Here is a 12,740-nt window from a genome sequence, read left to right on the forward strand (position 1 = left end):
TTTGAAAAAATATATATAAGATAATTAAATTTAAAATAGGGTCATATAATAACCTTAATAAAATAACTTAGTATCATACAGAGAAATTATGGAGTTTAATACATTAGGATGCCATTTGATTCCTTCCCCACATATAATTGCGTGAGCACAGTAAATATTAATATTTTATGTATTTGATGAGGGGTCAGGTGTGGGTTGCATCATCTCATATGATATGACTCAGCATTCCAATTTCCACATAATCAACACAACACAACACAATTCTGTTTCCTACCACTTCATTCTTCCTGCCCTCAATCCAAAACCAAACCGAACCCTTTAATTTCCTTTATTTTTCTCATCCTCATCTGTTACTATTCGATTATGATTAAGCCTTCTCAACCTTGAAATCCATCAACACCCCACAAACATGGAAGTCATGCCATACCAGTTTTCCCGTTTACCTTACCATGATTCTCTCAAACTGCTCGAGGCTGATATTCACCATGCTAATGCTTTGTCAGTTTCTTACTTCTTCTTCTTTTTTATCATCTTTTCTTCTTTTTATGTTTACTTTTTTGGTTTATGAAATTTGAAAATGAGATTAAAAAAGGGTTCTTTGTAGAGAATCAGGTTTGACTTGAAATGGGTAGTCATCAATCATCACTTGACAAGTACATGTCTGTTACTGATTCTGATTTATCATCTTTAAATGTTTTCTAGTGGCAGATGAAGTGGGAAATTTTATGCTTTTTTCATTAAGGCTCAAACTGGATTTTGGTGATTGAATTGATTGTGAAATTCTTTGTTTTGGACTATAATTACTTTTTTTTTTTTAATTACTTGATTTTGTGGTTTGCCTCTCTGAATTTCAATACTGGGTCTGTGCTCTCTAGGGCTGCTGCAATTCCCAGAGCCAAGGGTGGGGCTCTTCTCCAAATGAAATTGGTTTACAACCACTTGGCTCCTCTCTTTCTGTTGTTGCTACAGTGGATGGATTGTTCTTGTGCATGCTTTCTACATAGATATCTTGACCTCTTTCACATACTTATATACAAGGTGAGTCAGTTCCTGGCATGGATATTTATAATTCTTGTAATAATATGTTGATGAATTCACAACACAAATGGTTTTGTCCAATTCTTTTTTCTGTTTTGGTATGATTTCCCAGTACTTGTAATTGACCCTTGTTTTTCCTTTGTTGTTATTGTTGTTGTTACTAAAGGTACCCAATGATGGTAGATCGAACATTACTTCTCATGGAAGGAAAGCAACCATCCGGGACTTTTATGGTGCGTGAGTCTTTGACTCTGAAAAAGCACCTTTTATTTTAGTTATTTCACAACCCACATAAAAAGTGAACATTTTTGTGGCTGCCTTTAATTTTAATTAATGCTCACTTTTTTTGTGGATAAAAATTGGACTTCAGCTGTTATACTGCCATCTCTCCAGAAGCTTCATGGTAGTGTGGAGAAGTTGGACGTTTGTAAGAAGGGGCACTCTAGCATAGATGGTTCAAGTTATGGCAAGAAGATGATTGAAGGAGATGGAAAACTAGTCAATGTTGATTTGGAAAGGGAAGATGAATGTGGGATATGCTTGGAGCCATGCACCAAAATGGTTTTGCCTAATTGCTGTCATGCCATGTGTATCAAATGCTACCGCAAGTGGTATATTTACATTACATATGCATTACACATTACTACCTTACTATTATATGTTCAAAATCAAATTGGTTTCATCATATGTAACACCCTTATGTTGTTCTGCAGGAACACACGGTCAGAGTCTTGTCCTTTTTGCCGTGGTAGCTTGAGGAGAGTTAATTCTGAGGATCTATGGGTGCTCACTTGTAATGAAGATGTTGTTGATGCAGAAACAGTTTCCAAGGAGGACTTGTTGCGTTTCAACCTTTATATCAATAGCCTACCTAAAGATCTCCCAGATGCACTTTTCTTAATGTATTATGAATACCTTATTTGATTTTTTAAACTAAATAAGGAGGAAAAAAATGTACAGATAGGGAAATCCGGACTGCAAATGTCAATAGAGTCTGGTAAGAAATATCTCTGATCATGTTCATGTAAAACACAGCTCTGCTAAGATAAATTTATGGAATTCTAGCCGAGGATAACACTCTTGGCTTCTGATATATCTCCGATATTAATGTTAACTTATATATAACTTGTTGTATGAGTTGCAGTAACCAAGTTTTCTAAGAAGTTAATTATATATATAATGATCCGCTATTCTATTAAGTCTACATGTACGTTACTTGTTGAAAAAGAATGATACTGACAATGTGAGTTAATGGGAAACAGTTGTTATTTTTAGACCAAAAGGTTTATGTCAAAATGTACCGGTTAAAGATAACCAAATTATTAGTTATCAAGGGGTACACATTGATTGGCAGACAAATAACTTAATCCATTTATATATTTGGTTAAAGAATCATTATTCATTTATGTAAATTATGTGGACCGTTTGGTGTGCAAGTAACATTTTTGGAAATGATATAATATGCAAGATTGTAAATAATGATAACGAATATGCATAATTGTTGAAGTAAATTATATGACATGGTATGATATGCGGGGTATATCTAAGATGCACAGATTCAAGGACAATTTTAATTTGTGTGGTTAATGTACCCCAAAAAATGTGTGGACTGATTCACGACTTTTCCTTTTTTAATACAGTCAAGTGTTTGACATCATCACCAGTTGTGACCTAATTTGGCTTCTTTGGAGAGTAAAAATTGACAATGAATCTAGACTTACATTTGTTCAAACACATCCCAATCATTTTCAATTTCTTTCACCTACCCCCTTTTTTTTAAGGATACACAATCACCTATTATTTGTATTCCTTTTACTTAACCCTTTTTAATTACTTTCATGTAAGGACGAAGGGCTGCATCTATTTTACCAATTGATATTGACATCTATAGGAACTTGCTCCCTAATTTTATGGCTTCAACATAAACTATTTCTCTAAATTGGCGTTATAGCCGAATGGTGCGTTACAAGTTTATTTTATTATTCTGATATTTGAGTAAAATTTTAAATAAGTACTTATAAACTCCAGTTTGGGACGTGTGCATCAGAAAAACAAACAAAACCTTAGTGGAAGAAGAGTCAAATTTCTTTCGTCAGATATATCCTCTCTTTTTTTTTTCTAATTTCATTCACAAAGTATTCAAATGACTAAAATTCATGTTTTTTTTTTTTTTTTCATAATGAAATTGGACATATAGAACCAAGGCTCATCTTATTACATCTTCACCCAAACACATAAAAGAAATACAAAAATTGCATCTCCGAAAAAAGGAAAATGTCTTGATAGGTCTCGTATCGTATTATACTTCTCTTTTCCCTCACATGAAGACAAAATAGGCAATGGACCTATTTTTCTACAGCTTGTTTTTCATCCACCCTTATACATTTCCCTCATTTTCAACTAAAACGAACAAACATAACCCATGAAAACATTTTTACTTGGATTGATACATGTATTAATGACTAATTGATCAATAAATTGTTTTTATAAAATAAATAATTTTCTAAAAAATCCGTTAATGACTGATATATTGCCAATTCTTACAATAAAACATCATTAATCAAAACAATTGTCCACAAATTTTAAAATGCAAACAACAAAATTATTTCAAACAAGACTATTATTTATCATATACTGTATTTCTCATTTTTATCAAAACAAGCTAAAATAAAAGTTCTCCACCCAATTCAATTGAGTTTAATCAGAATCTAATAAGGTTTCTATACAAGTCTGAAACTTTAGAAAAAAAAATAGGCAACAGGCAATTAATGCAAAGTTTGCAAATAATTACATTCAACAGGGCATCAATTTTTTCCTTTCTTTTTAGGGACACGGTTTTTCACTCCTCTCACTGGCTTTTGTGCTAAGAGAATCAAAGATTCCGCTGCCTCGATGTCACCAATACTATCCCTCACACTTGATCTAAGCCATTGAAGTGAATCAATTCTTTGTTGAAGCTCAAAGTGTTGGGTCCCCAAAACTTGATTTATGGCCTCAAAATGCGATGCCCCCTTCTTTTCAACCATATGCAATTGCTCCTTCCAATAAGCAAGTTCTTGATTCAGCTTCTCCATGTTATTGTGGGCCCCACTTTGGGCCTCATTGGATCTGGGCTCTATTTGAAGATACTGGGCCGCAACAGCATCAACCCCAGGGTGCCCAAAGGAGTAAGGCTTATTCCCAGGGGAGAACACAACAATAGCAATGTCTACGCCACACAAGATCGATATCTCATTACCTTTCTTGAACAAACCGGTTCGACGCTTTGAGAAGGTGACTTGTCTTGTGTTTGTGTCTTTTATCTTCGCAATCTCAATCTTTCTACGACCCATCTCTTGCACCTGCTTCTTGCTGCCAATTGCTAAATAACGAAAAGAAAATTTTAAATAAGAAAACAAGAGATTGAAAAAAGTGGAGTTATTGGAAATTTGGGTTTTTTTTTTTTCTACCCCACACCCATGCCGTGTTTTTCATATGCACTCTCGAACGAAGGTTAATTGTTTTTAATATTGAATTTATGATTTGTGATATGGAAAGTATGTAATTATTCTTCCAATTTAATGAATTAATATTAAATGCTTTGAATTTTTCCTTTTTTTTAAATTTAGAGAAGTAGGATATTTGTAAGAAAGGTCACTTTAGCATAGATGGTTCAAGTTATGTCAAGATGATGATGAAGGAGATGGGAAGCTAATCAAGGTTGATTTGGAAAAAGAAGATGAGTGTGGGGTATGCTTAGAGACATGCAACAAAATGGCTTTGCCTAATTGATGTAGTGTCATGTGTATCAAATGCTATCGCAAGTGGTATTTAAAATATCATATTATTGATGCAGTGCACATTTAGTAACCCTTACTATTAATATATGTTCAAAATAAAATTGGTTTATCGTATGTAACACCCTTATGTTATTCTTCAGGAACACACGGTCAGAGTCCTGTCCTTTTTGCCTAGGTAGCTTGAGGAGGGTTAATTCTGAGGATCTATGGGTACTCACTTGTAATGAAAATGCTGTTGGTGCAGAAACAGTTCCAAAGAGGGGCCATTGGTGTGCAGGTAACATTTTTGGATATTGTAAAATGTTTGATAACATCTTATATTTTGTTCACACAATTTCTTTCACCTATGATACAAAATCACTTATGAAAAGGAGAAAACAAATTTTATATTTTAAATATATATTAATAATAAATAATAAATTTAAAAATAGGTGTTATTCTCTAAAACATCATTTGGAACATACTGGAAGAAGAGTACATGTATTTCAACAAGTGATTTTGACATCAATGGGGACTTGCTCCTAAATTTTACATCTACACTGCATATGAGACATGAGGCATCATTAATTAATTCCAACACCCATCACTCATAGCCTCCAACCATTTTGCATCACTGACTCATATCTGACTGATGAATCCATGCAGTTAGAGAAGTGGAAGGGGTGGGACCATGGTCTTTTCCACAGACATCAACAAGGGATGGTGATGGTGATGAAATTAATGATGTCTAGTGAGGACTTCAACGACAACTTCAAGGAATCTCGTTATCCATATGCTACAAATCTAAGGCCTTAATTCAGCTTCTTCCCCTTGCAACCACCACCTCTCCCTAGCTTCATACCAAGTAAATTCATCTCCACAAGTCCAGAAAAATACAATATTCCGTAATATTTGCAAAGTTGAGAGCTCCATTTGCCGTAAATTGCCTTTCCAAGTCACCTTTAAATCTCTTAATATACAATTTTTTTCATTAAATAATAAAAATGATATTATAGTTTGAATATATTATTTTATTGAAATTTATTTTTAATAATATATTTTTCAAAAAATTAAAATTAATAATAATACAGCGATGTTAAAAAAATCACTATAAAAAAATTTAGTTTATTTAATATATTTTACTATACTTTAAAAAAAAAATCATGTTTTTATATTTATCGTATCCTACTCGATAGTGTCCATGCAACATAAGGGTGCATGACTCCCAAACAGGATGAACATCTTGTAGTTGTGACTTCTCATCATCAACTCTGCATTAGGGTTAAGAGCATTCATCATCAACACTGTATCCATTTTATTTATCCCCTACACTCAGTTTTCGTATTTGTTTGGTACACACACTCATCTTCTTCTTCTTTTATCTCGAGCGTTTAAATTCAGCATTTTATATTTTCATTTTAAATATTAATTATTTCCAATTTTGTTTTCTGTCTATTTTTTCACTTATATATCAAGTTAATCCTTTGTTACAATGGTAGTGAATATATCTCCTTAAAATATCACTAAAAACTACAACTTTTTATAAACTTATGAATTGGGCTATCTTAACCCATCTAATTACTTATATATAACAATTTTTTGGCATGTTACGAGTTAACAATGAAGAAAAGAAAGTTTAAAAGTTTGTTATCAAAATATAAAAATTTCATATTTAAAGGCAAACAAAACAAGTAGAATAATTAAATGATTAGAGTAAAAGAAAGTATTTAAAATTAAAAAATTTTATAAAAATGATTCTTAATGTTCATACTGCAATCTATCATTTTAATAGTTGAAATCAGGCAAATTTTTATATGTTAGATTATAGCCTAGTTTTTTGAGAAACATTTCAGTCAATTTTAATAGTTTTTAAAAGAAAATTTAAATTTGTGGTGTGATTCTAGGAAAATTTAACGTCATTATAACCAACAAAATTTCTTAAACAAAAATAAAACTTATAAAATAAAAAAAGTTTAAAAACAAAAACTTACATTAAAATAAAGATAAAATAATTTTGTATTTTTCTTAAAATAATTTATACACATACTTATTAATATTTTTATTTATTTATTTATTTATTTACTTACTTGCTAATAAACAGAGTTAAAGATCCAACAAAACAAAACAAACCTACCTTAAGATGCCAAGCACTGCCAGCATCTAACCTTAAAAAGGGAAGAAGGAGAATAAGAACAAAGGTGAATTCAGTATAAGAATAATTTCTCATGGCTTAACTTATACGTACAACGATCAGTATATAAAAATAAGATGTACACATAATACTTTTATTGATTTAATCATAAAAAAAATAATTAAATATTTGAATCAGGTTAACATTAAAATACGTATAACGATCGGTATATAATACAGATTTAAAATAATTAAATATAAAATGTTAATTAGATTTAGTATCTAATGTACATATTTATAATATATTTAATATGTTTATATTTTATTATTAATTATTATAATATTAAACACTTTTTATTTATGTTTAATTATACATTTTATAAAAATATTAAATTTACATAAAGAAATAAACTTTTGTTTTGCATTAATTTAATTATTAAAAGAAATATAGAATATTAAATGATGAAATAATTTAAAAGGTTAGATATATATATATATATATATATATATATATATATATAAAGATGAAACAAAGACGTTAATAAAATTAAATAACCTTAATTACATTTTTATTCTTATACTTTATGTGCAATTTTGATTTTTTTTACTTTTAATTATTCATATTTAGTTTATTTAATTTTTTAAATACTCAAATTATATCTTTTACTTTAAAATTTTATTTAATAATTAATAAAAATATAATGAAGATGTGATATTAAATAATATGTAACATTAAATAATAATAAATAAAATATATATAATATAATAAAAATTATAATTTTGGAATAAAAAATTTAATTAAATATTCAAAAAATTAAATAAACTAAGTATAGACAATTAAAATTGAAAGTATCAAAATCATATATATATATATATATATATATATATATATATATATATATATATAAAAGAACTAAAAGTATAACTAAGCCAATTAAATAAAAAAATAAATTAAATTTTCAGTGAAATAATTTAAAAAATAAAAAATGCCTAATAATATTTCTAGTGAAATAATTTAATAATATATAAAATTTTCAGTGTCATTAATTTTAAATGTAATTAATACGAGGTTTTACATATATTACAAATATTAGTTGGCAGTAAGTTATTTATTTCTTTATTTGTTTAGATAAAAATATTATTCTTGCTAGTTACATTAAAGTGTCTATTTTTGTTTGAAATAATGGAATTAGCTTTATAACTAAAAAATTAACAAAAAAAATCATAATTCATCGAAAATTCATCTTAATTTTGAAAGTATTATGAATAGATATAGTTGTGAAATAAAAGGTTACTTTAAAAAATATCTACCTGCATATACAATGTTGAAGCAAAGATTTCAAATCTAAGCATATGAATTTGGTATAGATACACAAATCACTCAACAAATACATCTGGAAATTGGTTTATATATATGAAATTTTAGTGATATGCAAGTGGTTTCAATGTACCCTGTTTTTATTATATACTAGCAACTTCCAGCATCAATATTTTACTAAACTAAACATACTTATTTAAGCATATTTATTTAGCTAGTTACGCCTTTCTAACCGTTTTTTATTTTGAATTTACCAAAAATAACTTTAAAAAACTTGAAAAACAAATATTTTTTTAAAATATAATACAATTTTATATTATATTTATTTTTTAAAAAATAAAAAATTATTTTTTAAAATGTAATCAAACATGCTTTAATATTTTATTTAAAAAAAATGTTTGATGATAATATAATAAATAATTAAATTCATAATAATATATAAATTTAAAGCACAGAGTTAAGATGGTCTTTAAATAATAATATGACTCCATGGTTATCCATAATTTATTAAGGGTAATATTTTTAATTGTAATTTTTTAAAACAATTTATAAAATTGGCCAAAGTGCTAGACCAAGGCTTATTTATTTTCCCATGTTGTCTATAAATTATTAAATAACTCCCCATATGTTTAAGAGGTTTCTTGACAAAAATAAGGTGAATAAGATCATAAAGAGGTTCAACAAGTTGTGGTTGGTGCTTACTTAATAGGTGCTGAATAGAAACACTCATCCATGGAATTACAAAGATTTTCAGTTGTAGCTCCTTTGCCTTCTCCAGAAAACCAGCCATAATTAAGACGGTCATAATTTAGATGCATTTAATATTAAATTTTTAATATTTTAAAATTATTGTTATTTTCTTAATATTAAAATTAAAAATATATAATTAATATATTTTGAACGCATATAAAGAATAATAAAAAGTTTATATATAATTAAAATATAAAATTTAATGTATAAAGAATGTGAAATAATTTAACTTTAATAAAATTATTATTTATTATTTTTTAAATTTTTATTATATGATATTAAATAGAAGTTAAAAGCATTAGTAATATTTAAAAAAAAAAAACATGACAATAGTTAGTCAAATTTGTTATCTCTGTGTCTCATCTATCACATGCTCCAATAGGGGGAAAATCATGAAGCTCTAGAAACTCTACTACGGAAGAAAGAATATTAAGTTTTTTCTTTCTATTTATTCATTTTGTAATTTTTTTTCAAATTTTTTATTTTTTTTTAAGAAAAATAAAAGTCAACTTTTAACTTTTATCCAGCTAAAAAATCTCTGTTTATTCACTAATTAAAAATAAGTTTCATCAATCCTAATATGCTAAAGGTTAAGTGACTGTGGGTTTTTTTTTTTTTTTTCAACTTGAATGAACTTCATTCGATCTCTGTTTATTCAAAAAAAGAAAACAAAGCCTTATAGATTGTGAGAAATTTCTTTTGTAAAACCTACCCATTTTTTTCCTAATTTCATTTAGGAAACTATCCAATTGCCTAAAAAACATGCTGTATTTGATTAATCACTTCTTTTAATTTTTTTCAACCTTTACCAAAACACTAGATCCAAACAAAGTAGTAGACATTATATATCAACATAAGACATTTTTTTAACATCCTGTCATTAGATTATTATTTTAATTTTTAATTTTTAGCATGTAACATGACTATTTAATGATTTTTTCATGCATATGGTAAGATGTCTTGGGTATAGCCTTCTTTTTACCCCTTTTTCCCTTGTTGCACATATATTGCACTCATAATAAAATCGGATATCAAAGCCTTTCATTATATCTTCCTCACCTAATCACATCAAAAGAAATACAAAATTGTGTCTCCTAACAATGGAAAACGTATTGCTAGGTCTCATATGCTACTTCTATATATTTCCATGCACAAGTTAAAATGTATTTAAGAAACCTTCCTTCTAGCCATTTTCCTATGTTGCACATATATTGCACTGAAATTGCACATCAAGATTCAAGGCCTTTGCTTACATCTTCTTCACCTAATCACATCAAAGAAATTCAAAATTGCTTCTCCTAAAAAAAAAATACATAATAAAAATAATAATAAATAGTAATTTAAAAAAATATATTATTTGATACTATTAATGCATCAAATTTTATTATATTTTTTATTTCCAATAAAAAATTACTATATATAGTTTTTAATATATGCTCTTAGACTCAAGTTAAAAAAAATACTTTTTATTGACCTATTTATCATCCACTCTTATTCTCCTCCTTCATTTTCAGTTAAAAGAAATAAAACACAATAGACTGGAAAAAAATTACTTGGATCAATACATGCACTAATGACTAAATTAATCAATAAATTATTTTTATAAAATAAATAATCCATACAATAATTAAAACGCCAAAAGTGAAAATAACCAAAATACTTGAAATAAGAGTATTTTTTATCATATATAATATTTCTTATTACTGTCGGAGAAAGGTAAAAAAAAAATCACCAAATTTAATTGAGATTGATCAGAATCTAACATGACATTTAAATAAACCTAAAATTAAAAAAAAAACTTTATTCATTATTTTTAGGGATGAGGTATGGTAAACCATATCAATTTTTTTCTCTCTTTCTAAGGACACGATTTTTTGCTTTCTTCGCCGGTTTCTCCGATAATTGTATCAAAGATTCGGCTGCTTCAATCTCATCGATACGACCCCTCACACTCGATCGTAGCCGTTGAAGTGAAGCAAAGCGCTGTTGAAGTTCAAAGCGTTGGGTTCCCATGGCTTGATTGATAGCCACATCATGCAAATCCCCCATCTTTTCTTCCTCATGCAATTGCTCTTTCCAATGGGCAAGTTCTCGATTCAACTTCTCCATATTATTTTTATTTTTAGCCCTTTTAGAAGAGGCCTTGGTTTGGGCCTCATTAGATTTGGGCTCAATTTGAAGATACTGGGCCGCAACAGCATCAACTCCCGGGTGCCCAAACGAGTAAGGTTTGTTCCCGGGAGAGAACACAACAATAGCAACTTCTGCGCCGCACAGGATTGATAGCTCGTTCGCTTTCTTGAACAAACCCGTTCGACGCTTCGAGAACGTGACTTGTCTTGTGTTCGCATCCTGCACCATCGCAATCTCGATTTTTCGACGCCCCATGATTGCTTCCCCTGCACGCGCTTGTTGCTAATTGCTAAAAAAAAAGCAAAATAAGAGATAAAAAAAAATTAGGGCAATTCAGAACGATGATGTTCTTTTGGCTACTCCCACACCTATCTTGATTATATATACACTCTTAGATGAAGGTTCATTGTTTCTAATATTGAATTTACTGTTTATGACATGGAAAGTGTTTAATTGTTCTTCCAATTTAATGAATTAATATTTTTGGCCCCCTATTTTTCTTTTTCTAATTTATTATTATTAATACTAAATATGTGACGAATATTATATTTATTGAAAAACCAGAAATATAAAGTGGATCTTTATTAGATATAATCGTTGCAAACGTAGTATTTTCTTGCATGAGTAGATAACACAAACTCGTGTGTAAATTTTTAATGTCATTGGAAGTGTGTTTTTGAATTAATATTTTAACAGTTTTTTTTAGTGTCTCTGTGTTAAAAATATTATTAAATAGTAAGATTTTATGAAAAATATAGTATTTAATATTAATAATATATTAAATTTTTTGTGATATTTTATTATTATCAGCAGAATTTATTATACCTTGATTTTTACTGTGCACTATTTAATGTATTAAAAAATTATTTTAATATTAATAAGAAAATAAGTTTGGTGGCTAAAACAATTAGCTTGTGCAAATTATATTGTATTTGTCTTTATATACAATTTATGACTTTTAAATCTTAAATAATAATAATTTTAGAGATCATTTCAAATGAAAAATATTTCTATTTTTAGTTAATTATAATTTATATTTTAATTTTAGAAATTCTAGGTCCTTAATTTAATTTTATTCAACATAATAATAAATCTCTTAAAAATAGTTAAAATAATTTTTTTTTGTTTTGAATAAATGTTTATTTTAATTATGAAAACAATATGCATCTACTTAGTTATAACTTTAGATGTTTTAACAATTCATTTCAGAGTTATAATAGATTAGACAAATACCGTCAAACCAAGTTCATGAAAATGAATTCATAAACTTTATGTGAGAAATGGTTTTTGTTCAATCTAATACAAATTCTTTATTTTAAGTTTTTTTAAATTGATGAAACACACTCAAAATTTATTTTAAATAAAAGTAATATTTTAATTATATTTTAAAAATCAATATAAAATAATATTATTTTAATAAATTCTTTTAAAGAACATACCAATTTGGTCAAATTCAGTTAATTTGAATCAACGAAATTTATGAGTTTCTTAATAGTATTTTTAGGAAAAAAATTATATATATAATGATATCACTTTAGTAAATTTTTTTAAAAGAATACCAATTTGATTATACTGGGTTAATTTGAATTAACAAAATTCACATGAGTTTTTTC

At 27.8% G+C, this 12,740-nt stretch overlaps 3 protein-coding genes across 4 annotated transcripts; 1 reads left to right on the forward strand and 2 right to left on the reverse strand.

The window, feature by feature from the left end:
- Positions 1-231: 231 nt before the first annotated feature.
- On the forward strand, positions 232-2,167 carry LOC113854978 (E3 ubiquitin-protein ligase AIRP2-like). 2 transcript variants are annotated; one of them, XM_027486361.1, is made up of 5 exons: positions 232-498; positions 876-1,038; positions 1,205-1,271; positions 1,409-1,649; positions 1,752-2,167. In XM_027486361.1, the coding sequence occupies exons 1-5, from the start codon at positions 410-412 to the stop codon at positions 1,960-1,962; spliced, it is 771 nt and encodes a 256-aa protein (XP_027342162.1). In that variant the 5' UTR covers positions 232-409; the 3' UTR covers positions 1,963-2,167. The 2 variants fall into 2 exon arrangements, with proteins under 2 accessions (XP_027342162.1, XP_027342161.1); XM_027486360.1 differs by having other exon boundaries at positions 1,409-2,167.
- Positions 2,168-3,842: 1,675 nt separating this feature from the next.
- Positions 3,843-4,498, reverse strand: LOC113855845 (agamous-like MADS-box protein AGL29). Its single transcript, XM_027487474.1, has 2 exons — positions 4,495-4,498; positions 3,843-4,399 (listed from the first exon to the last, which is right to left on the reverse strand). Exons 1-2 carry the CDS (start codon positions 4,496-4,498, stop codon positions 3,843-3,845), a joined length of 561 nt encoding a protein of 186 aa, XP_027343275.1.
- Positions 4,499-10,833: 6,335 nt separating this feature from the next.
- Positions 10,834-11,382, reverse strand: LOC113855846 (agamous-like MADS-box protein AGL29). Its single transcript, XM_027487475.1, has one exon. It carries the CDS (start codon positions 11,380-11,382, stop codon positions 10,834-10,836), a length of 549 nt encoding a protein of 182 aa, XP_027343276.1.
- Positions 11,383-12,740: the final 1,358 nt, after the last annotated feature.

The sequence above is a fragment of the Abrus precatorius genome, unplaced genomic scaffold, assembly GCF_003935025.1.
Source record: "Abrus precatorius isolate BTA unplaced genomic scaffold, Abrus_2018 Scaffold11, whole genome shotgun sequence".
Classification (NCBI taxonomy): Eukaryota; Viridiplantae; Streptophyta; class Magnoliopsida; order Fabales; family Fabaceae; genus Abrus; species Abrus precatorius.